This window comes from Xyrauchen texanus, chromosome 31 (genome assembly GCF_025860055.1).
Source record: "Xyrauchen texanus isolate HMW12.3.18 chromosome 31, RBS_HiC_50CHRs, whole genome shotgun sequence".
Taxonomy (NCBI): domain Eukaryota; kingdom Metazoa; phylum Chordata; class Actinopteri; order Cypriniformes; family Catostomidae; genus Xyrauchen; species Xyrauchen texanus.
This window is the reverse complement of record NC_068306.1, coordinates 10,597,673-10,622,549: the sequence shown is the minus strand read 5'-3', so window position 1 is coordinate 10,622,549 and position 24,877 is coordinate 10,597,673. Positions and strand designations below refer to the sequence as shown.

General features: G+C 37.9%; 3 protein-coding genes across 5 annotated transcripts in view; 1 reads left to right on the top strand and 2 right to left on the bottom strand.

Annotated features, from left to right (window-relative positions):
* LOC127625205 (protein hinderin-like) overlaps positions 1-3,830 on the bottom strand; it is a 32,197-nt gene extending 28,367 nt beyond the window's left edge. For both annotated transcript variants that reach the window (XM_052100340.1, XM_052100341.1), the window contains exons 1-5: positions 3,764-3,830; positions 3,006-3,041; positions 2,563-2,795; positions 543-643; positions 295-410 (exon numbers count right to left, since the gene is read on the bottom strand). In XM_052100340.1, the coding sequence (XP_051956300.1) occupies positions 295-410; positions 543-643; positions 2,563-2,795; positions 3,006-3,041; positions 3,764-3,818 (541 nt within the window). In that variant the 5' untranslated portion in view covers positions 3,819-3,830. The remainder of the gene's footprint in view (positions 1-294; positions 411-542; positions 644-2,562; positions 2,796-3,005; positions 3,042-3,763) is intronic.
* A 180-nt stretch (positions 3,831-4,010) lies between these two features.
* Positions 4,011-8,084, top strand: tpgs2 (tubulin polyglutamylase complex subunit 2). 2 transcript variants are annotated; one of them, XM_052100344.1, is made up of 7 exons: positions 4,011-4,157; positions 4,341-4,428; positions 5,450-5,537; positions 5,730-5,861; positions 5,972-6,082; positions 6,210-6,373; positions 7,856-8,084. In XM_052100344.1, the coding sequence occupies exons 2-7, from the start codon at positions 4,399-4,401 to the stop codon at positions 8,075-8,077; spliced, it is 747 nt and encodes a 248-aa protein (XP_051956304.1). In that variant the 5' UTR covers positions 4,011-4,157; positions 4,341-4,398; the 3' UTR covers positions 8,078-8,084. The 2 variants fall into 2 exon arrangements, with proteins under 2 accessions (XP_051956304.1, XP_051956303.1); XM_052100343.1 differs by having other exon boundaries at positions 4,017-4,157; positions 4,341-4,420.
* Positions 8,085-8,121: 37 nt separating this feature from the next.
* On the bottom strand, positions 8,122-13,076 carry LOC127625206 (aquaporin-7-like). Its single transcript, XM_052100342.1, has 6 exons — positions 12,840-13,076; positions 10,786-10,912; positions 10,553-10,690; positions 10,232-10,350; positions 9,293-9,510; positions 8,122-8,937 (listed from the first exon to the last, which is right to left on the bottom strand). The coding sequence occupies exons 1-6, from the start codon at positions 12,978-12,980 to the stop codon at positions 8,751-8,753; spliced, it is 930 nt and encodes a 309-aa protein (XP_051956302.1). The 5' UTR covers positions 12,981-13,076; the 3' UTR covers positions 8,122-8,750.
* Between the last annotated feature and the right edge of the window lie 11,801 nt (positions 13,077-24,877).

Below are 24,877 nucleotides of genomic sequence, written 5' to 3'. Positions count from 1 at the left end.
CTTTCATATATTTGCTACTTCTATAATTTAACCATATAGCCACTTTGCACTGCAAAGACTTCTAGTTGCACGGAATTAAGATTACGGCAAAGCAGCTCTGTTGCAGCATTTCACTTATGAAGAACTACAACCTAATACCAAAGCTTAATTAAAACTTCTCTTTTATTATGTTTCCTTCCTATTCTTTTCCTGCCTTGCAATCACAGGTTTACCATCTGGAAATGTAACTATACCTTAAAGGTTCTGGTCGACCAGAGGGTTCTTATCATTTCTGTATGTGATTTATAAGGATACTTTCTCTCTCTTGAACAATAAGTTGGTTTTGTTGCTCTAGCTGTTGGATTTTCTTCTCAAAGGTCTCCTGTTCATCCCTGAGCTTCTGTACAGATTCTTCCTTTTCTTCACTTACTCTGTGCAAATACACACAAACAATATGAGCTTCATATCAGATACAAAGTTGCACCACTATACACAGAAAAGCACATTGGCTGAAGGGTTACTATAATCATTCATTTAGGGTAAAATGCATCATAGGGCTTTACCTGGCCAGCTCCTGAATGAGATTGGCAATGCGACGCTTGTCCTCTGGGCAGAGATCCTTCAGTGATGGCTTACTTTTGGCTTGGGCAGTGATGGAAAGTGCCTACAGTTCAGAACAGACACTTAGTCATTTTAGCACATTGGTCCAGATGTGTACTGTATTTAGCACATCTACATATTAGAAATCATAAAGAGACACATTTTTTTAAGACTTCAACAGCTTTGTTGGACAGAACCCTAACCAGAGAACCTTTTTAACATTATCAAAGACAACCGCTTGCAAGATGATCCTTGATAAAAGAAAAAAAATCATCCCAATGTCAGTGCACAAATATTGCCTCATCACAGTGACATCATCACAGGAATTGTGAACATTGTCACACTGAAAACCCTAATAAGTTGACTCTACTCAATTGATTGAGTAACAGTGTCTCCAAAACTTGCTTAATTAAGTTCAATTCTCTTGGTGTTCATATAGAATGAAATTATTTTAGTTGCGGTAATTACAGTAGACTTAACTCAGGCTTGTTATATAAATATTGTTGTCTCTACTTAATTAAAAAAATGTAGGTCATAAAATAGCACAACTTAATGAATGAATATTATAACAGATTCTAGTTAAATTATTAAATAAACTTACTTCTCCACAGATATGCATATATGGTTTAGTTGCACATGCACAAGAATTGAGCTAACAGGGTCCAACTTGGCCAAAGGGGACACAGATCACACTAATGTGACACATAACATAACTATTTGCAACAAAACAACATAAATAGTGCTACAAACGAGCTAAAACCTCTATGAATTCTTAATAACGACTATTTAAATGCCCCCATATGTTCCATTTGTCCAAAAAAACTAGTTAAATAATTCAAGTGCAAAGTATTGCGGGTATCCCAATTAAAAGCCTCAATTTTGTACTCAATAGTTTGAATTATTAACACTTAAAAATTTAAGTCTATGGATTTTTAAGAAAATTCAGTTCAAGGAATTCCGATATTTGAGTTATGAGCCCAAAACCTTACATTTCAAAACTTGATTTTCCAGTAATGATAACATTAGGGTTTAAAATGGAGTATACACCAATCAGCCACAACATTAAAACCACCTGACTAATATTGTGTAGGTCCCCCACTTGCCGCCAAAACTGCACCAAACCACATCTTAGAATAGCATTCTGAGATGATGTTCTTCTCACAATTGTACAGAGTGGTTATCCAAGTTACCGTAGACTTTGTCAGTTCAAACCAGTCTGGCCATTCTCTGTTGACCTTGTTGATGAGAGAGGTCATCAACAGTCTCTAGAATATACTCAGAATGGTGCCAATTAAAACCAAAAAAACATCCAGTGTGGGGCAGTTCTGTGGATAGAACTGCCCCACACTGGATGTTTTTTGGTTTTAATTGGCACCATTCTGAGTATATTCTAGAGACTGTTGTGTGTAAAAATCCCAGGAGATCAGCAGTTACAGAAATACTCAAACCAGCCAGTCTGGCACCAACAATCATTGTCCAAATGATTGAGATCACATTTTTCCCTTTATGATGATTGATATGAACATTAACTGAAGCGCCTAACCCATAAATGCATGATTTTATGCACTTCGGCCACATGATTGGCTGATTGGATAATTGTACCAAAACCAAAAAACATCAAATGAGCGGCAGTTGTGCTAATGGAAACGCCTTGTTGATGAGAGAGATCAACAGAGAATGGCCAGACTGCTATTCTGGGATGTGGGTTGGCACTGTTTTGGCAGCACGAGGGGGACCTCCACAATATTAGGCAGGTGGTTTTAATGTTGTGGCTGATCGGTGTAAGTAAAATAATTATCTTAAATGTAATCTTTCAAAAATATAAAGATAAAAACTAAAAACATAAAATACATATAATGCTGCAAATATCATCAAAACAAACAGATTACATTACTGTATAAAAGTTGGAGAAGTAATACTAGTAGTAAGAGGGATTTTACCTCAAGCACTGTAAATATTCTGTTTAAGAAAGTCAATGCTCACCTGGGCTAAAGTAAGAGGAGACTGGTCTGGTTCTGGTGCAGGTGTAACAGTTTTTGATTTGGCTACGGTAGGCAAAAGTTTCTGAGCTGAACTTTTTCCAATGACCGTCTCAGTACATTCCATTGCCAAAGGTAAACCTGGTTTCTTTCCACTTTTATCCATGTTGCCAGATTTTCTTTTAATCTTTCCCTCTGTATTATTTGAAGAGCCAAACTTATTGTTCCTGCTCATTCCTAAGAGAGAAAGAGATGACAGAAAACTCTTTAAGCACACAAAATCATAAAACAGTATAAAGCAAGTGCAGTTAAGATCTGTGTTTCACCAAAGATGAAAGATACTTCAGCTTTCAAACATCAATCAGTAGGCAAAGAGCTGTCAACATGTTGTCAGAGTTCAGGATTTGCCAATCGCTGCCTAAAAAAAAATATGTATTTAGATCTCACCTGTAACAAAAACTGTGGACTCCTCTTCATCTGATTCTAAGCTAGTTAAGGAAAATACTGCTGAAATGTCTCTCAGATGCTGAAACCATGTGCATCCAACAGAAAAAAAAAACAAAAAGACCAAAGATCTCTCAACAGACATCAAATCCATTTACAAAAACAAAAGCATTTATATGACCCATGACATTTTATATGACAGCTTTGAGTTAACAAAAGGTACACAAGAACTGCAGTATTATTACTTTACTATTACAATCTATGCAAGAAACATTTCGTACTTCACAATGACTGTAGTCAAAAGAAAATCACAAATTATTAGTATGTTTTTAAATTATAACATTATTTCCATAACAGTTAGGCAATTTCACAATGCAAACAAATCTTAATGGTCCAAATTGCAGGCTTTATATTTTTCATAAAGAAAATAATTTCATATTTGATTTGGGCTTAAATATGACTAGGACGTTTTCTTGACAGGTTTCGTCAGATTCACCCGTTCTGTACAGTAAACATATAGTTTAGTACAGTACAACAGCAGTTTAGTGTATAACAACTACAGTTCAGTGCAATACTAGTTAAACTGACAATGATAATCCGCTAACAAGCTAATAGCCCCACTGTATCTAATCAAAACTGACCACTTTCATCATCTTCAGAGGTTTATACTAGCTAAACCAATGTTGGTCTACCTTTATATGTACTCAAACACATTTACACAGATATATGGAACAAAATAATGCTAATAAATAAAAGGATACTGTCACGAATCCAGTAAAATCCATTCCCAGCTGCACCCTCAGCAACCGCCGCCATACTGAAACAACCGCCACTTCCACATGACGCCCCAGAGCTCCTCCTCTTTTCCATCTCCGTTGTGTGTGATTGGTTAATATTCACACCTCACTCCCGCCTACTGAGAATATTACTGGTCCAATAACTCATCTGTCATATTTCTGGCCAATTGGATTGGGAATCGCAATGTTTTGGGTCTCCGTACGTGGAGACCGAGAGCATCCATTCGGCGTGACTATGCAGCAACATTACAAGTGATATATGTTTGTTTGCGTTATTTCGGAATGGAGGATGCAAGAGATGACAAAACCATCAAGGGATTTGTAGATAGACTCACCTTTGGCATAACTCGAGTTTTGGGTGAGTGGACAATGCTTCATTTACATAATTATAGACAACAGAATGCAGTAGCCTGCATTTCTGCCTAAGCTTTCAGACACACTATCCCAAGTATGATTTCCGAATATAAAATAATTGTTTGATATTATGCATATAAAGAAACTTTCATTGCATGATTGTGATTTCTTGTGTCCTATTTGACAGAGAGTCTTCCAGGTGTGTTGGATGTACGATTTGCAGAGAAAGCCCCTGCAGAAAAACGATGCCTTATGTCCTGGGAGCAGGTATGAAGGTATTATATATATCCTCTTGGTGGCGCGGTTACTCACCTCAATCCGGGTGGCAGAGGACAGGTCTCAGTTGCCTCCACATCTGAGACCGTCAATCCGCGCATCATATCACGTGCCTCGTTGTGCATGACACCATGGAGACTCAAAGCATGTGGAGACTAATGCTACTCTCCGCGATCCATGCACAACTTACCACGCGCCCCATTGAGAGCGAGAACCACTTAATCGAGACTAGGAGGAGGTTACCCCATGTGACTTTACCCTCCCTAGCAACCGGGCCAATTTGGTTGCTTAGGAGACAAGGCTGGAGTCACTCAGTACACCCTGGATTCAAACTTACGACTCCAGGGGTGGTATTCAGCGTCAATACTCCCTGAGCTACCCAGGCCCCCATTATCCTACAATTTTAAACATGACCTTACTAAAATATTGCCTCATGCCATTCCAGGTGTGTATGACTTTCTTTCTTCTGCTGAACAAAAACAAAGATGGAATTTTCATTTTGGGGTGAACTATTCCTTTAATTAATGCAGTGTATTGTTAAATAGTATTGGCATATTTACATATTATTGTAAAGCCAGAGGAAGATTGCCTTCCCCAGCTAATTCTGGTTCCTCTCAAGGTTTTTTCTCTCCACTAACTAAACATCTTATGGATTTTTTTTATTTTTTTTCCCCCCACAGTCATGTTGCCTTTGGCTTGCTTACTGGGGGGATTATGGCATGCTTTTCTATAAAGCTGATCTGAAATGATTGTGAAAATTGTGATTGTGCATTGTGAAAAGCGCTATACATATAAAAATGACTTGACCAGGTGTTTTAAGCCATTTCCACATTGCAAAGGTAGCACAAAATCTGTATCTGAAGTGGTATTTAGGTGTATTTACACAGACTTTGACAACAACATTTAAAGCTGCTTTGAAGCTGCATTTCATTTACACAGAACCAAAGCAGCATCAGAAATGCCACAGAGTAGGCTTAACTCTGCAGTGTAAAGACACCTTTATTCTTGCTTGTCCACCAGAAAAACAACTGTGCATTGCCTGAAGATCTCAGAGATTTCTATCTCACGACAGATGGCTTCCTACTTACCTGGAACTCTAAGCTGGGAAGTGAGTTGTCTAATGCATACACTCTCTTAACCCATCTATTTACTATTTTATTGATTCCTTAAAAGGAGACCTTTTTTAAGCCTATTTACCAAAAAATACAATTTCAGATATGATCAGTATTTTTCATTAAAATGTTGATGCATGATATTGTTTTTAATAACATCTAACACATATATGATTTGTGTATTACAGATGAAGTAGTTTCAGTGGGTTGCATGGTGATCAACAGTCTTGCTCAGTTACGTCCTCTGATTCAGTCAAGTGTATATTCCCTCCCCAATGCACCTACCTTAGCTGATCTTGATTTTGATGATGATTTAGAAGGTGAGATTTTTTGGGGGTGAGAAATCTTGGGGCATTTTAATTCAGTAAATGTTCTAGTATAGATTACACATTTAATTTTATCTTTTGAAATGTTTATATATCTTTTTTAGAATCTGATGATCCTGAACAACCTCATTTTGATTCTCGCAGCCGCATCTTTGAGCTGGACACCTGCAATGGGAATGGCAAAGTCTGCCTTGTTTACAAGAGTTGCTCTCCAGGTGACTATGCATCAAGCATGTAATTCAGGAAGATATAATGTGTTGATATACAAAATGTTTATTTCATTATAAACTACCATCTGGCCTGTTTCTGTATCCTCTATTTCTGCTGGCTGTTTCTGTGTAGGTGTAATAGCCCAGCAGTGCGAGGTGTGGTTCTTGGACCGATCTCTTTTCTGGCACTGTCTCACCCCCTCCTTCACTGCTTACTACCGGCTTATGATCACTTATCTGGGTCTGCCAGAGTGGCAGTATAATTTCACTCCTTATGGCCCCAGCCCACAAGCTAAGGTGATCTACATAGGAACTAGCAAGGCCCTTCTTATATATATTTATTATAAACAGTTTGTGCCTTTAACTATAGTCTATGAACTCTTTTCATTTTAATTAAAGGAATATTCCGGGTTCAATACAAGATAAACTCAATCAAAAGCATTTGTGGGATAATGTTGATTACCAAATTTCATTTTTTCATATATTAATAAAAAGCAGTTACAGTAAGGCACTTGCATTGGAAGTAAAAGTGTCCAGTCCATAAACTCTAAAATACACATGGTTTCAAATGCATAGCCACAAGATATATATATAAAAAAAACATGCTAATATTATTTTAGTGTGATAAAATCACTTACTAACCTTATACTGTATGTGTAAATTTGTATCCAATATCGGGATTACAGGGATTTGTAACCCATGACAACAAAGTAGTAATACTGGATAGCCTATAAGCAATTTTTTTACACTAAAGTCATGTCCCACGTATATTGTTTACATCTTGCGGCTATACATTTAAAAAAAAAAAAAAAAAAAAAAAAGACCCACGTTCACATTCACATTCTTCTTTGATTTTTGGTGATGTCCATTCTTCGTGCTTATCGCCATCTACTGGGCAAGGAGGAGAATTTATAGTAAAAAAGTACTTAAATATAGATCTGTTTCTCATTGAGACCTATCATATTTTCTATGAAGACATGGATTAAACCACATGAGGGGTATGGATTACTTTTATGCTGCCTTTATGTTCGTTTTGGACCCATTCACTTGCATTGAACGGACCAACAGAGCCGAGATATTCTTTTAAAACATTGTGTTTGTGTTTAGCAGAATAAAGAAAGTTATACACATCTTGGATGGCATGAGGGTGATTAAATGATGAGATCATTTTCATTTTTGGTCGAACTATCTCTTTAATTGAACTTAACTTGTATTGAACCCAATCCTTTAAATCCAAGTTAATGATTGCAATAGTTAATCATTGCAAAAATTTAAAATGTTTTTGAAACACTTTGTCATAGTGCAATAGAGGTAAATTTGCAATGAATTGCCTTTGGCATTTTGATTCAATTTTGTAAACTGTTGTTAATGTAAAAGCAAACAATGTACTGTACAAAGTATCTACTTTATTGACTTAAAGATGACACTGACTTCAACATGAATTCAAAATGTACTCGATATGGCTCCAGCCTTGTATGGAACAACCAATTCTGATGATACAATCAATTCTAGATGTATCAAATCTATTCCTGCCTTTACATTTGTTTTACATTGAATATCCTGTTTCACTCAGAAATGCATCACATTACGGAAGTAAAATAAGTTGTGACTGCTAAATGTTCATGTTGGCTTTAAATGTTCTGTTTTAAACACATTTAAAGAACTCTTTAAATTATCTCCAGAGCTTCAGATTTGAATCCATTGATACAAACACAGACCAATTAGATGTCAATGACAGCTGGTCTTTTTACTTTCCATTTTATTGATCTCTTGATCCAGCAATGGGCAGCCTTGTACCAACCACTGACGTTCCATTGTGACCCCAATCATGACACAGCCAGTGAACCTTTATTAAACAAGCTTGACCCAGCCAAGGCATTCCGCGGAAAGGCCAAGCCACCCACACCTAAGAAGAAGCAGCCAGCACAGGTGCCAGCCAGTGGAGGGAACACAGCCAAAGGACAGGGGGTCTCAGGGAGACATGGCATGATTAAGCGATGACCCCACAGCACTCTTAAATGCGCATGAATTGTTCTCTCTTACAAGCACGTTGTACTGTTAGCTCATGCTTGGCTTTTATTCTTAATTTATATTCATGTGTTGACGCCCATGAATGGGTGTATGGAAAAAATAACACATAACTATTAAAGATTTCCTTAAATCAGATATATTTTGCATTTGTTGACTGATTTTAACGAATTAAAGATATACGAGTTCAGAGATAGTCAACCCATGTCAAAGTTCTGAAATTTCTTTGCGTCCGCATTCACATTAAGGAAAATCATTGAAGCCCAGTGGAATTGGTTCTCGCATGTATTGTAAAGAAATGCAGGTTATGATCATTTAATTGTACATTTGTTGTGTCTTTTTGGAGCTTGACAGTTGTGGTCACTATTGAACTGTCATTGTTTGGAAAAGATTCTTTAAAACTTCTCTTTTTGATACTTAAATTACGCCCTGAGATTCTTCAGTAGCTTATTCCTCTGTAGATAAGAGGGATCAAGTTTCTCTGTAGCTCAGATGAAGAATTCTGAAGATATCCTGAAGGTTGGCCTTTCTCATTTGGTCTGGAAAATGCCTGGCTTCCCTGTGATAGAGACAGTGTGTCCTAGTAGAGAAGACGCTTCCCTTTTTTTGGTCCCTATCCCATTCTTGGTCTATGATAACTGAACTCTCACACACCTATCTCTGTACTACCGTTCTTGCACTTATCTAGAGGAACACATTCAGGATCCCTTATAGATTGTGTCTTTATGTCACTGTAATGGTGTAGCTCTACAAAAGCTTTGTAGATTAAAGCCCCAATCGCTCCTCCAAATAAGGGTGCCACCAGAGGTACCCACCACCAGCCATTGCCTGCCCTAGAGAAAAAGTGAAGAGCAAAAAAACAGTGCTGTAATATAATGTGTATTATATAAGTAACTAACAATATAAGTAACTAATTGACGTCAAATCAATAACTTTAGTGTATGTAAATACTTTTTGCATTCAATTACACTGAAAGTGACAAATTTCAGGCTTGCTAACATTTTGTTCCTGCCACAGTCTGACTAGGTTTGAAACGTATTATCTGTTCTGATCTGATACTCAGTTCAGTAATGTGACTAGTCCTTTTGTTGACTTCTGGACAAATTTAAAAACAACCCAGATGATTTCAAGTCTGAAAATCCAAATAAATATAGTTTTTATTTTATTTAGATTTTGATTTCTATTTACCTAAACACATCAAGGCCCCAACCCGCAATCAGTGTGAAGACTCTTGGCGCTAAGTCTCGTGTGGGATTGATGGCATAGCCACTGTTGCTCCCCAGAGAGATTCCGATCAGAAGCACCAGGAGCCCGACACTCACAGGTTCACCTCCAGGAATAACCGGCTGGTTTCTCTGGTCTGCAAAGGCCATCAGACACAGCAGCAGCATGGCAGTGCCCAGAACCTGATCCAGATATATAAAGTCAAGACTCTTTTTCTATTTTCGACAGCTATGGAGACAAAATGCTGCCACATAGATTTGCACAAATAAAATATAAAATGATTAAGTATTGCCAAAGTCAAAGCTATATTTAATTGCAAAAAAAAAACAAAACAATGTATAACAACTTTTCTGGAAAATTGCAAAATAGTATTTTTGTAGTTTAGCATGGCGATAGTGTAACTGGACCTACTTGACCTGCTCTGAGCGGGATTGGAACAAGGAGGCTAAATGCTACAGCCCCTAGTGTGCCTCTTGAGGTCAGGGGAGTGAGGTTTACACACACTGCACAACTATCACATACCAGCTGGCTCCCGTACACTCACCCCCCTAAACCTCACTCCCATCGGGGACACAGCACCACTGTAACCTGTCCCATTCGATCCGATCCAAGCGAGATTCGAACCGGCGTCAGCCGGCATGGGAGGCGGACACGCTAATGAGGAGACTAAAGGCTACAGCCTCTAGCATCAGTCACTAGTGCACCTCTTGTGGCCAGTGGAGTGAGGTTTACACATACCAGCTGGCTACCGTTTCACTAGCATGGCCAATTACATGCCCATCTATTGAATGTATTAATGTGAATGGAAAAAATATCAACACATGAAAGTAATTTTTGTACATTATTAGATTTTTGTTTCATGTTGTAGTTCACTAAAGAGTGTTTATATTCTTCTTGTAATACCTGATCTAAGAATCCTGTATAGATTGAGATGTAAGGGGCTGGATATGTTGCAAAGATCCCAGCTGTTGCTTTTGGGCCAGATACAGTGAAATTGCCCCCACAGTAATGATGTATAGCATCTATAAAACAGTACAATATGATCATTAAAATCTTAGCATGTTTTGATCTATTCAAACACTTAACTGCTGAGATAAACAGCTTAGTTCAGCCTAACCTGGTTTGCTGGTCTCTTAGCCGGGTCAGGCTGGTATAAACCAGCTAAGATCAGCAAACCATCTAAGGCTAGTTTATTTATTTTTTACTAAATGACTATTTGCTCACCATAATAAAGTGAAAATACAGTCCCAGCTGCAAGGAAGGAACCAATAAACTGGGCGAGGACATATAATGGGAGCATTTTCCAGTGCAAACGGCCAAACACACACATTGTGAATGAAACGGCTGCGTTCATATGAGCTCCTAAGTAGTAAAATACATTTTTGTATGATTACTTGATAAAATCTTGTAATATGGCAAATTAAGAAAGCACTGAGTTGGCATTGGTTTTGTCTTACCTGACACTTTGCCACCAATGTGCACGCCCATCGCCACGCCCAGCCCAAAGCCCACATTTATACTGAGGTACTCTCCAAATACTCCACTTCCCGTGACTACTTGGGCCACAGACCCGAGACCAAACACCTGGAATTCAATGACATTCTGTCAGAGTCACTAAATAATAGACTGTGTACAATTAATTCACTAATTTTAATTCTAAGTTTAAGTTCTTTGCTCAAAATAACAAGCAATTTCTCAAAACAGCCAATGCTCTGAGCTAATGACTCTAGAACTCAATACTTGAGCAATTTCATTAAAGGGATGGTTCACACAAAATTGAAAAAAATAAGAATATCTTAGCTCTGTAGGTCCATTCAATGCAAGTGAAGGGTGGCCAGAACAAAAAGGACATAAAGGCAGCATAAAAGCAATCCATAAGACTCCAGTGGTTAACTCCATGACTTCAGAAGCAATATGATTTGTGTGGGTGAGAAACAGATAATTTAAGTCTGTTTTTACTATAAATTCTCCTCTCTACCCAGTAGGTGGTGATATGCATGAAGAATGCGATTCACCCAACAACAACAAAAAGAAGAATGTGAAAATGGGAATTTATAGTAAAAAAGGAAGAAAATGCAGTTTAAACCAGTCTAAGATGATTTCCTTGTCTTAGTTGGTCTATCAGGCTGATCTGGTGGCTGTTTTTAGAGGTGTTTTGGGTACATTCCAGCTTGGCCAGACTGGATGAACAGCTTAAACTAGCTAAGACCAGCAAACTATCTTAGGTTGGTTTAAGCTGTTTTTGGGGGATTAGTTTAGCAGGAAGGGGTTATTTAGCATTAATAATAAGCTGGCCATACATTATCCTACTTATAACGTAATAAATAAATGTAAATCAAATATTGAAAAAATAACACGAAATGGTCACAAATTTGGATTTTTATTTTTTTAATTTTTTATGTGAAATATTGATTCCAGGTCCCATGGAAACCAGCAAGTAATTGCACTGATGTAAACAATGGTAAGCACAATTTGGAGGTTGCATTTTCTCTCTAAAATTACATCTTTAATCCACTAACAGTTAGGTTTAGGGTTGGGGTTTGGATTAGGGGAGTGGAAATCATTTACAACTATAAAACATTTAAATTTTTCACCTTTGGTCACTAGGGGGGTGGTAATGATTTGAATTTTGGTAAGCACAGACCAATTTCAGCAGAAAACTTTCAACCTACTGTTGCCGAATGCTGTGGTTGACCAATCAGAATCAAGTATTTAAGAGAGCTATGTAAAAAGTAACAAATTTTGGTCCCGTTTATTATTTGAAGTGGTCACACAGTAACACTCAGATTTAAAACATTTCACCTGGCAGTGGTGGAAAGAATGTTACATGCCAATGTGTCTAAGAATAGGAAATATGAATGGCAAAGCCTGATCCAAATTACTTATGTTGGCAATGTCAAGCTACTGACCACTCCTACTGTGTGTGTGTGTGTGTGTGTGTGTGTGTGTGTGTGTGTGTGTGTGTGTGTGTGTGTGTGTGTGTGAGCATGTATGTATCACTTCGTGGGGACCAAATGTCCCCATAGGTATAGTAAAACTCGAAATGTTTGTCCTTGTGGGGACATTTCCCCATGAGGAAAACAGCTTATAAATCATACTAAATTGTGTTTTTTCAAAATGTAAAAATGCAGAAAGTTTTCAGTGAGGGTTAGGTTTAGGGGTAGGGTTAGGTTTAGGGGATTGAATATATCGTTTGTACAGTATAAAAACCATTATGTCTATGGAAAGTCCCCTTAAAACATGGAAACACAACGTGTGTGTGTGTGTATGGCAGACATGTGATTCAAAGTCAAGTGACAAGTACACAATGCTGAAATCCCACTGAAAATATCTGAATTAATGAACTGATACAAAAAAAAAAATCAAGCAAAATATCTAACCGGGAATATAGTAATGAATTGTTTTTCAACCTTGGCATCATTACATGTTGACAATTATTTATGCATTGAAAATGTAAATTAGTCACTATTAAGCAGCATAATGAATTCTCAAAAACAAAGCGGCCCCTTACCATCATGATGAATGTGCAGAGGGTCTCAGCTAGAACCACTCTGATACATTCACTCTTGATCCTCAAAGTGGATCCCACGATAGGTACCATATGGCCTTGAATTCTCCCTTCCTCCATTATGTTGTCACTTGCTGTTTGCATTCTCAATTGAGATTGACTTTTCTGTTTTCCATTTGCAAATTTGTCTTCAAATTCAGAGTGTAAAATAGCTCATTTAGATTGTACTCCTATCTGTTTCCTCTCTCAAGTGCAGTCAGTTCAGTAAAGTGTCTGTAAATATAAAGTCCTTGCCCCTCCCAGTTACACACGCATGTACCCTCTGGTAACCCGAGGTTATGGGGTGATAACAGAAAATGTGCACAGCAAGAATCACACTATCAGCAATATCAGTAAGGTTTTCAAACTTTCAAATGTTCTGTCTACATTAATTGCAGATAAGACCTAATCCTACGTCATGGCAGTCTTGTGATGGATATGAACTTGAGATGCTCTAACAAAAAGATTTCTCTTAAAGTAAAAGTTTAATGTAACTCAATCACATACTCACCTCTGTATGCTGATTAGCCTATTACACAGATAAAAATTCTCAATAATGATGACATTAGCTGTGTCTGAAATTGCATTCTGTTAGAATATGTAGAATATGAAGAATGCACTTCTCGGCTGGTAAAACAGTACGTTCTTTAGATATGCATGCAAGTATGAAAAATTTCCGGACATACTTCATCAGGGGATGCAGGTTTTGACCCGTGACTGAAATATAAGACATAATAACAACAACTGCAAAAAATAATATACTCTGGTTTTGATAACCAAGCACCATTTGACTTTCTTGGTATAGACAGCACTTAAAGATGAGAAGAGCCATCCAACAGTAAAGTGTCAAGTCGATCCGCATTTCAGAATTTTACTGGAAATAGTAGATCATCCGGGTGTTAGTAGATTCTCCCTTACTGTTTTATGTATACTTAGGACTCGGACATAGGTCGCTGTTGGCATAGTGTTTTTGTTATAATCTTTGCTGTCATTAAAGAATCCCTCATTTAAAGTTGATGTGTCATTTTTTTATTTACATTTACATTTATGCATTTGGCAGACGCTTTTATTCAAAGGGACTTACAGTGCCCTTATTACAGGGACAATCCCCCCGGAGCAACCTGGAGTTAAGTGCCTTGCTCAAGGACACAATGATGGTGGCCTTGGGGTTTGAACCAGTGACCTTCTGATTAACAGCCCTGTGCTTTAGCCACTATGCCACCACCACTCCACAATACTTTCTCTTATCCCAGAATAATATGAAGAAAGTCAACTATAAATCATTTAGAGGTTGAAGTGTAAAAACTGACCAGACAGACACAGCAATATTGGTTCAACCAATGGTGTGAGTTTGGGGCAGGATTATCTGTTTTGACATACCAATGGAAGATGGTGGGAATGTTTAGAGAACCTTTTAGAAAATCATTACTCTAGCTATTTCATTTGGTGACGCCAGTGGAGAACAAATTACATGCATCACCTTAAACGAATTTCAGTCACTTTGATTACTAATAATCTAAAACTGGTAGTCTAACCGTAAATTATAAACTAATGCAGTCAACAATCTTAAAGAGTTCACATCTCTATTGATAAAGATGGCTTTCATTAAAACTAAACACTTCGGTTCTGAGAAAAAGTATTTTGATTTCATAACACAGCAGTGTATGAGTAATATAAGTGTTAATAAAGTCATAATCAGCCATTGTACTCCCAATTTGTCAGAAAGTTAATAAAAAGCATAGTTGTTGTAGCGCCTCTAGTGGTCATTTCACCAGGAAACTGCGGCGAAATGTTGAACAAGGCACGTAAAACTCAAAAATTTTATGTTAATGTGCGTTCTATGAGACTAGCTTGGCACTCGAATACACAACCGTCAGTATGTGCCAGAGGCTTTGTGCTCGTCATAAAGATTATTTATCTCTCATTGTTTTCTCTTATTGGTTGTTTGAATAAATTTACTTTGCTGTAGGAAGTAGTGGTTAGAGATAAACAGCTAATGGCTGAACAAAGTACAACAAAATAGTTTTTGATATATAAAAATAAGAGCCCATTTTGTTACTAATCAAAACAAGCAAGTACAATCTTTTTACAGTATTTATACCATGACCAAGCATGTAAATGCTTCACGCTGCAACCCAAATGTCCAAGCCAAGTCTATGCCCTTGACTGTACATATAAAACATAGGCCTACTTCTCCACCCCAAAACTTTTGGAAATATTATTTATAATATATATGTGTCAACCCTGCCCATCTACAGTATCTATTGTTGCAAGGATCCATATGCCTCTGGTGTGCTGAGATAGTGGCTCTGTGCTCGTTTCAGTTTAGTTTGAGCCATCCCTGGGTTTCAGGCACCATGAAAGTGGCTCGGGGCAGGTTATGTTCTGTTTAAAAGATCTCAAACTGAAATTGGACCAATCAGCTGTGAGCAGTGACATATAAGTGACGCAACTAATTCAACTTAGTGTATGTTGCAATGGCTTCACCATTTCTTCGTAATCCTGTGGACATTTCAGTGCAAATTGTGAGAAGAGCACTTTGCAGAGAGAGTTTTTAGGGATAAACAAAATTTCACTTAGAGAGCACCTAAAAAATGCATCATAAAAATACAGTACATATTAAGAATGATCAATAATGTCATTTATTTTTATATGCAGTGATCTTTTGAAGGGATTCCCTAGGAGTCATAGGAGCAATAGACTGCTCACATGCTGCAATCTCCACAGCTCTAGGAGAACATGAGGCTGATTTTGTGAATAGAATGTCCTTTCACAGCCTTAATGTTCAGGTAGGCCTGATGTATATGTGAGCTGATATGTCTTTTCAGTGAGATGAATTTTGACATAAAACTTTCAATTAATAGTAATGTTAACACATATGACACTGACTTATTGTACATTTCATCTGCAGATGACTTGTGATCATGAATGTATGATCACAAGCTTGGTTGCCAAATGGCCTGGCTCAGTGCATGACACACACATTTTCCAGGAGTCTTTGTTGTGTAAGAGCTTGTAATGGATTGTGACACAGCAAAACTTTAAAAATGTTCCCTTTTCTGTTCTGTAGGGTATTACGAGTAGGCTTGGAATGAAGAGTCGAGGTGTCAATCAAATTAGTTGAAAGTTTTCTGAAGAAGGGGTCTCCCCCGCCCCTGGCAGCGGTTCTCCCGCTCCGGGCGGTCGGCAGCGAGCCCCTCCCCGCTCCAGGCGGTCGGTTAGGAGCCTCTCGGTCGGCAGCCGTCGTTCGCTTCCAGGTGACCGGGTTCCTCGTCCCCTGGCAGATGTATGCATCTTATCTATATACCGTTGGCTCCCTCCTTCTGATACCGAGAGGTTTTGCTTCGGATATTGGTTGGCCTACTCCACGGGGGACGAGGACCTCCTACCCTTTCTGTGACATTTGAGAGTCCATGCACTTTTGACTCATGGGCTCCATGTCATGGCCACTGCGGCGGGACGTACACCAGCTCTACTACTTTAAGCCCTCCAGTCCAAACGTTGCTCCCATAGGAGCATTTTCAGGGTGTCACTGCCGCAGCAGTGCTCGCTCACGACTCTTGGTTGATAAATGCAGCAGCGAGATGAGTCCCAGCGCCAAGCTTACGAAATTGTAATGCAGCCCTTTGAGCTTCCTGCCTTTCACACTGCCGCAGCAGTACCTCAATCACAGCTTTCACTGCAAATGCATCGCTGGAACATGCTTTCCAAATGTAGCTCCCACCAGAGCCCCTTTTCAAATTATACTGCCACAGCAGTACCCAGCTCATAGCTCCACATGGTGGACATAGTAGGAAGATGTCAGTCAAGCAAAAGCAGCAGCAATGCCTGTTCACGACTCCAGGTCGATAAACACAGCGGTGAGATGCATTAGCCTTTCAAATCTCCAGTTGATGCTGCTACAGCAGTACTCGCTCCCGCATACAAATAAGAAAAACGCAGCACCATAATGCATCCCAGCGTTAAAACTCCATACAGATGCCCCGCAAATGGAAACTCACCATTCCTCATCATATATCTTCATCCCTTTCAGTTACATTTTTTTGGGGGGGTTCTTCCGTACTACCAAGCCTAATAATCATCTACATCAATTCAACCTCTAAGCATCCAACTTGCTGTCCTAAACCTCCTGCATATTTTTGGGGGGATACTTCAGAGCTCGAGTTGAAGCTGCTTCATCGAGCCCCTCCTCCGTGGACAGCAAGCCAAATAAATTTAACCTTAATAGCTTAAAGATTAAATGGGCAAACAAACTCATAAAATGAAGTTCCTAAACGTAAGTTCGGGAGGAGCGAGTCCATCTAATCTTTCATTTAACAACCACGGTGTACAGTGCATCTGGAATTCACAGCGCTTCACTTTTTCCACATTTTGTTATGTTACAGCCTTATTCCAAAATTGATTAAATTCATTATTTTCCTCAAAATTCTACAAACAATACCCCAAATGAAAAAATCAGATGTACATAAGTATTCACAGCCTTTGCCATGACACTCAAAATTGAGCTCAGGTGCATCCTGTTTCCACTGAATATCCTTGAGATGGTTCTACAACTTGATTGGAGTAAATTCAGTTGATTGGACATGATTTGGAAAGCCACACACCTATCTATATAAGGTCCCGCAGTTAACAGTGCATGTCAGAGCACAAACCAAGCCATGAAGTCCAAGGAATTGTCTGTGGACCTCCGAGACAGGATTGTATCGAGGCACAGATCTGGGGAAGGGTACAGAAAAATGTCTGCAGCATTGAAGGTCCCAATGAGCACAGTGGCCTCCAACATCTGTAAATGGAAGAAGTTTGGAACCACCAGGACTCTTTCTAGAGCTGGCCGCCCGGCCAAACTGAGCAATCGAGGGAGAAGGGCCTTAGTCAGGGAGGTGACCAAGAACCCGATTGTCACTCTGACAGAGCTCTAGCATTTCTCTGTGGAAAGAGGAGAACCTTCCAAAAGAACAACCATCTCTGCAGCACTCCACCAATCAGGCCTGTATGGTAGAGTGGCCAGACGGAAGCCACTCCTCAGTAAAGAGCACATGACAGCCCACCTGGAGTTTGCCAAAAAGGCACCTGAAGGACTCTCAGATCATGAGAAACAAAATTCTCTGGTCTGATGAAACAAATATTGAACTCTTTGGCCTGAATGGCAAGCGTCATGTCTGGAGGAAACCAGGCACCGCTCATCACCTGGCCAATACCATCCCTACAGTGAAGCATGGTGGTGACAGCATCATGCTGTGGGGATGTATTTCAGTGGCAGGAACTGGGAGACTAGTCAGGATTGAGGGAAAGATGAATGCAACAATGTTCATTGACATCCTTGATGAAAACCTGCTCCAGAGAGCTCTGGACCTCAGACTGGGTTGAAGGTTCATCTTCCAACAGGCAACAATCCTAAGCACACAGCCAATATAACAAAGAGTGGCTACGGGACAACTCTGTGAATGTCCTTGAGTGGCCCAGCCAGAGCCCAGACTTGTACCCGATTGAACATCTCTGGAGAGATCTGGAAATGGCTCCATCCAACCTGATGGAGCTTGAGAGGTCCTGCAAAAAGAATGGGAGAAACTGCCCAAAAATAGGTGTGCCAAGCTTGTAGCATCATACACAAAAAGACTTGAGGCTGTAATTGGTGCCAGAGGTGCTTCAACAAAGTATTGAGCAAAGGCTGTGAATACTTATGTACATGTGATTTTATTTCTTTTTTTCTTTTTAAAAATTTGCAACTTCTTTCACGTTGTCATTATGGGGTATTGTTTGTAGAATTTTGAGGAAAATAATTAATTTAATCCATTTTGGAATAAGGCTGTAACATAACAACATGTGGAAAAAGTGAAGCGCTGTGAATACTTTCTGAGTGCACTGTATAAGCGGCTGTTTACCTCTCTTCTGTCTCAGCTGTTTCCAGCATCCCTCCACCTCCTCAACTCCACCTTTACACTAGGCATCTTGCCCCAGTTAATAATCAATAAGTTGAAGCTGCTCCATTGAGCCCTTTCATGTGGCTAGAGAGAGAGAGAGAGAAAAGGCTGCATTAATAAATATACATACTCTTCATACTAAAATGTTGCATGATTAAATAAGTTCACAAACTGAGATCTGTTTTTCCAGCTGTTCAATCTCCAATTTTTTTTTTTTAATTTGGAGCCTCCTTAACTCACAATCCAACATATATAGTGAGCAGTCTAGCTCCAGGCTCCTTAACGGGCCCTAAAAGAGTCTGTTTCCACCTGAATAAATAAATATAATCGTGACAAGTTTTTTGTAGGTTAATCAAATCACAGAATGTGCCATTAGTTCATACAAACACAGGACTGACTGTAATGTAAAGGGATTAAAGCATTACCGTGTTCGCATTCATTCTGTAACCCATGGAGTTAGAGGCTTCAGTTTCTGGTGCAGGTTGTGAAAAACACTACAGTAAAATTGTCACAAGTGTAAGGGCCAGTAACTTAAAATAAATGTTCACATTAAAATGTGTGCCATAATGAATAGCCAAGTGGAATAACATCATGTTTTTTATTTAATTTGATGTACAATTTGCACATTGTCTTTAGTAAAAAAAATAAATAAAAAAAAAGCACAAATAAAAAGCATAAAAAAGGCTACTATTGTTTAATAAAAAATTTAGCATTTGGAATACTGTATGCAAAAAAACTGGTGTGCAATAATAAGATGTATTTGTTCTTTTTATAAAAGACATATTTTGTGTACTGCTTATATTGCTTATTATGTATATTTGTATAACTTCAATTAAAATGTTGTATTTTCATTGTGAGTCTATGAATGAAAGAATGGGTTTGGGTGGCATTCACCCCTTTCCATAGCAATATTGAGCTTTTAATATTTTAAAAATGATTATTTTTTGCATGTATCATATTAATCCTGGCTGTTTTATAGATTGCCTAATATAGTATGTTTATATTTTCAAAGATATCTTTTGCTAAGGCTAAAGAGGGTAAATGAAAAGCAATAATATTTTAATGAAATATAACACTCAATCTAAAAATCTACATTTAGATTCACAAAAAAATAATTTATCATGAAGAGTCAATTTTGAGGATTTCTAAGATTTTATTTGTAAATTGTGCATGAATAGACATGAGGGAGTTGTCATTTCAATCACAGCTGATTGGTTCAGCATCTGTTAGCAATCTGTAATCCAGAACGAAACCTGGAGCATGTTAGCTATATAGCGTTAGTTACTGTGGAGATGAACACTACTAAAAGCTGACCAACTTTCATGATACCTAAAACCTGGGGTTGAGGCAAACTAATCTAAAACTTACCTGGCTAGCCATTGAAACCGGCTTCATGGTACAGGCCATGGTGGACTAGCATACCCGTGCTGTTCACCATCAACAAATGCTGGTCAAACATTATGGTCTTTCTGATTAAGCTGTGTGGTTGATCCAAGGAAGCCTTGCTGGTCAGGCTAGTTATGTAATCGTGGGGACACCAACACAAGCATAGCATGAATACCAAACACAACATATGCTGGTGACCAGGGCCGGAGTGGGACTCTCAGCCCTGGAGTTTCATGCCTTAGACCGGCCCACTTTAGTTCACGACTGACTATTAAAATAATGTAATTAAAACCTCAGTATACAAGTCTGCAATAGTGCACTGTTCTCTACAGCCTTGTAATTTATTGTATTTTTCTAGGCATTTTGTATATTTACTAGGCCTATCTTTTGATTAAAAATATAATGGGTCACTAGTAACACTTGGGCATAGTTATAGGCCTAGTGACTAATGTGATCATGTTTGCTTATTCACACAGCTTACCTGTGTCTTCCACAGTGAGAGCATCAATCTCTTGCATAGGCCTACAACTGGGTACTGGCTCTGCTTCTGACACTAAATCAAATTTTACAAATTGTCATATTTCTCACCACAAATCTCCCCTTTTTACAAAGCTTTCTGATCAAGTCAAGTCAGTTTAATTAATGTAGAGCTGAATCATCTGGTATCATTAATTATCTCAGGGCATTTTTCATTGAGCAGGTGTACGCCATACTAGTGCCACAACTAACGATTATTTTGATAGTCGATTAATCTAACGATTATTAGAACGATTATTCAGCTTGTATCCTGACTTAAAAGGTTGTATTAAACATGCTTGCTAAAAATAAAGAGGACAAAATCATCTTTTAAAAATACCTCTAAAAGACATTCACTGAATTAAAGGGAAAAAATACTTTATTAAATTTAATTCAGTAAAGATATTCACTGCAAAAAGACTATTTCTATCAAGTGTTTTTGTCTTGTTTTACATTTAAAGTAGTCTAAAAATCCTTAAAACAAGATACATTAACTTGAGAAGCAACGTATAAGTTAGACTTGCTTTTAGAGAATTTATCTTAAATATACAGTAAGTGTATTTTTTTCACTTTGTTATACTTCTGCGAGTGCAGTAAAGACAAAATATACTTATTTTCAAGGTCTATTCTCTAAAAGCAAGTCTAAATATCTCATAAGCTGCTTCTCAGGTGAATGCATCTTTTTTAAAAGGATTTTAGATATTTTTAAATATTTGTATTTTTAATATTATATACAACATTCTCAGATAACAATCTGCTTTTCAGTATTCTTCTGCAGTATAGTTCCTAAAGTAAATGTGCATTGGTTTAAATGACTTTCAGATATTTTTATTGGAAAACAAGCCAAAACAAAACAAATCAAAAACATATTTTGTTGCAGTGTACAATGGAGCGAAGACTACCTCTCTCACCTTTCTGTAAACTTCAATCCATCTTTAACTCACAAAAAAAACAAACTGTCTCTTAATAATAAAGCTGCGTATTGCCAATTTTCTTCACGATAAGAAATGCACAGTGACACATATATTATGATTAAATAAGTCAAGAGCCATCATGTTATAATATAGCTTTAGTACATGTGGGCTCGAGGGACGAGCGTCCCTGTGACTGTGTCTCTCTCAGCCGGGTGCAGTTTCAATCTCTCCCCCTTAGATCGGGACATTCGCGCAACTCATAGAAGAGGTGCTGGCCACAAAGACAAATGCCAGTTTCGGAGTTTGTAGTTAACATCAAGACCTGCTTCCGTATTATTTGAACTTTAATAAATGAGATCAAACGACAAATTCGACAACGAAAATTATTGTCGACTTTGTTGATAACGTTGACTAATCATTTCAGATCTACATCATACTCTTCATTAACATTAATTCTTCTAATTCTTATATTCACACAATGAGAAATTGAGGCTGCTGCTGCTACGGCCGCTAGCATCTTGCACTGCTCCTAACTAGCTTAACGTTAGCTTTCTTTCTTTCTTTCTAAATCATAAATGTGACATGCTTGCTTTTAGAGTTATTTCACAGTCTTCCTTTTTGTAACATCCCTTTAGAATTCCAGAGCAGGAGCTACAGTGAGAAGGACCAAAGTACTTGTATCATTCAGGTTATTCATTGGTCTCCTTCAAGATCAAATTTAGAGTAAAGTCTGTTTGTGTCTGTACCAGGACTATGGCTGCTTTGAAGAAAAAGAGACCGTAATATCAGCTTCTTATCAGTGTTTGTACACTTCATAAAGTCAGAGAGAGCTCTAACGATCGGAATGCTCAATGTTACAAGGGAGGGGATTATTCTCTCACAGCTTCCTCAACTTCCTGTTCAACTAGTTCAATAATTAGAGGTCTGCCTGGGTCTGGTCAAATTGAAATTTCACAGTATATCCTCTATACAGTAAGCTATCAATTTGATCTTATTTTGTTTAGTAATTACTATACTGTTTGCTCCAAGGAATGCTGAACACAGGAGGAAAGCTGAGGTACAGCATATCACCATTGCTTGCAATGGCCCCAAGGCTTTTCCATTTAAAACAAAATCTAAAATGTTTACAGATGTGGCACCATTTCATGAAAGTTCTCCGAACTCTGTTTCCTTTCAGCCATAAAGGGATAGTTCACCCAAAAAGGAAAATTCTCTCATCCGCCCTTATGATATTCCAGATATGTATGATTTTCTTTCTCTTACAAAACACAAACAAAGACTTTTAGAAGAATATCTCAGCTCTGTAGGTCCATACAATGCAAGTAAATGGTGGCCAGAATTTAAAAGGTCCAAAAAGCATAAAGGCAGCATAAACGTAATCCATAGTATGACTCCAGTGTTTAAATCTATGTCTTCAGAAGATATATGATAGGTGTGAGTGTGAAACAGATTAATATACAAGTCCTTTTTATCTATAAATCTCTACTTTCTTCTTTTGTTTTTGGTGACTCACATTCTTCATGCATATCGCCACCTACTGGGCAGGGAGGAGAATTTCTAGTAAAAGACATTTTTTAATATTGATCTGTTTCTCACTCACACCTATCATGTCTCTTTTTTCATGATTTTCTTTCTTTTGCAAAACACAAACAAAGACTTTTAGAAGAATATCGCAGCTCTGTAGTGTCAGTGTTTAAATCTATGTCTTCAGAAGATATATGATAGGTGTGAGTGTGAAACAGATTAATATATAAGTCCTTTTTAATTGTATGGATTACTTTTATGCAGCCTTTGAGAGAAATCTGGGGGACAATGATCGCAATCAGCCGGGAGAGGGAGAAGGTGGAGCCATAGCTGCAGTTCGAGATAGATAGATAGAGAGTGTGTGTGTGTGTGTGTGTGTGTGTGTGTGTGTGTGTGTGTGTGTGTGTGTGTGTGTGTGTGTGTGTGTGTGTGTGTGTGAGAGAGAGAGAGAGAGAGAGCGATAGACTTTTCAACATCTCTTTAATTACAAACCATTAACCCCAAAACATACATACACCTTTAGCACATTACTTCATAAATACATAATCCTACTAAAATAATTAAAAAAAAAATACATTACATCCTCCCTCTTCATTGGGTTTACATAAAATTTTTCCAACACCCCATAAATAGAAGAAAGATTCAGTATCATTCACCAATTCATAATACTTATACTCCATAACCAGTCCACTTTTAACCAGAGCTCTGAACATGTTCAAAGGATCAGTATCACTATTAAACTGCATTTTTCTCTTTCTTGTCAGCCAAATTGCCATTTTGGCCTTACCGAATAAAACATTAATCAAAACAATTTTACTTTTATTCGAGGTGCTATATTTGGGTCCAAAAATAAAAAACTACTTGTAAACATAAAACCAAAATTATGGCTCAAGTCTTTTAACACACCAAGAATTCCCAATAGCCTGGTACAGCCAATAAATATGTGAAAAACTGTTTCTGGTAGACCACAAAACACACACTCTTCTCCTTGCAAAGAATTTAGATGCACTTTATAACAAATCCAATGAGAAATTCTCCATTGCAAATCTCCACTTCTTTTCTCAATTGGTTTTTTATACAAAGTCCTCCAACACCCTTTTGGAGAGGCCCCCGATTCAACAAAATGAATCCATTTGGTCTCTGGAAGATCTTGCAGTGCTCTTAAATTTTAAATATTTTACACAAACAAGATAAAGTGACTTCTTAGATATAGTTTCAAAGAGACCGATTTCAGGTGTTGTAAACGAAAATAATCTTCCATCCACCTCCTGCCAATCTCCTACATTTACACCCAAAAAAATGGGTGTCCAGCCTCGTCATTCCCTGCGAAACTTTTGTCCATGTATATTGCTTCATCTCTTTATTCCTGTCTCTCCATACATCTACCAATCCATTCTGAACTATAATACTTTTTAAAACAGCAACTGATACAGGATGTGGTTCCTCATTATTCCTATCTAAAAGAAAATTAAGAGAACAATTCCAATTTCTGGGTCTGTCTTTCTCAGCCAACTCCACAGATCTACAGCATGTTTTAATAGTTGCAGATTATTACTATAAATAATAATACAGAAATATTTAACAATATGGATGGAGAGGATTTAAGATGGGCTGTTTAAACTAGGCAGGTGAATGAGGTTATTAAAATGTTAGGCTGAGATTTATAACATTAAAAACAACTGCTGAAAATACATATTTGGAATATTCTGATCTGGATCTGATTCCCACGTCAGTTTTTAAT

What these genes read in the sequence shown, in the direction of transcription:
- tpgs2 (XM_052100343.1), top strand. Translation starts at nt 4,082, where the DNA reads ATGGAGGATGCAAGAGATGACAAAACCATCAAGGGATTTGTAGATAGA. An exon ending in TGGCATAACTCGAGTTTTGG is followed by an intron (nt 4,158 to 4,340) that starts GTGAGTGGACAA and finishes CCTATTTGACAG; the next exon opens with AGAGTCTTCCAGGTGTGTTG. An exon ending in TTTTGATGATGATTTAGAAG is followed by an intron (nt 5,862 to 5,971) that starts GTGAGATTTTTT and finishes TATCTTTTTTAG; the next exon opens with AATCTGATGATCCTGAACAA.
- LOC127625206 (XM_052100342.1), bottom strand. Translation starts at nt 12,980, where the DNA reads ATGCAAACAGCAAGTGACAACATAATGGAGGAAGGGAGAATTCAAGGC. An exon ending in TCTGCACATTCATCATGATG is followed by an intron (nt 10,913 to 12,839) that starts GTAAGGGGCCGC and finishes ATTGAATTCCAG; the next exon opens with GTGTTTGGTCTCGGGTCTGT. An exon ending in TGGGGCCTTGATGTGTTTAG is followed by an intron (nt 8,938 to 9,292) that starts GTAAATAGAAAT and finishes CTTTTTCTCTAG; the next exon opens with GGCAGGCAATGGCTGGTGGT.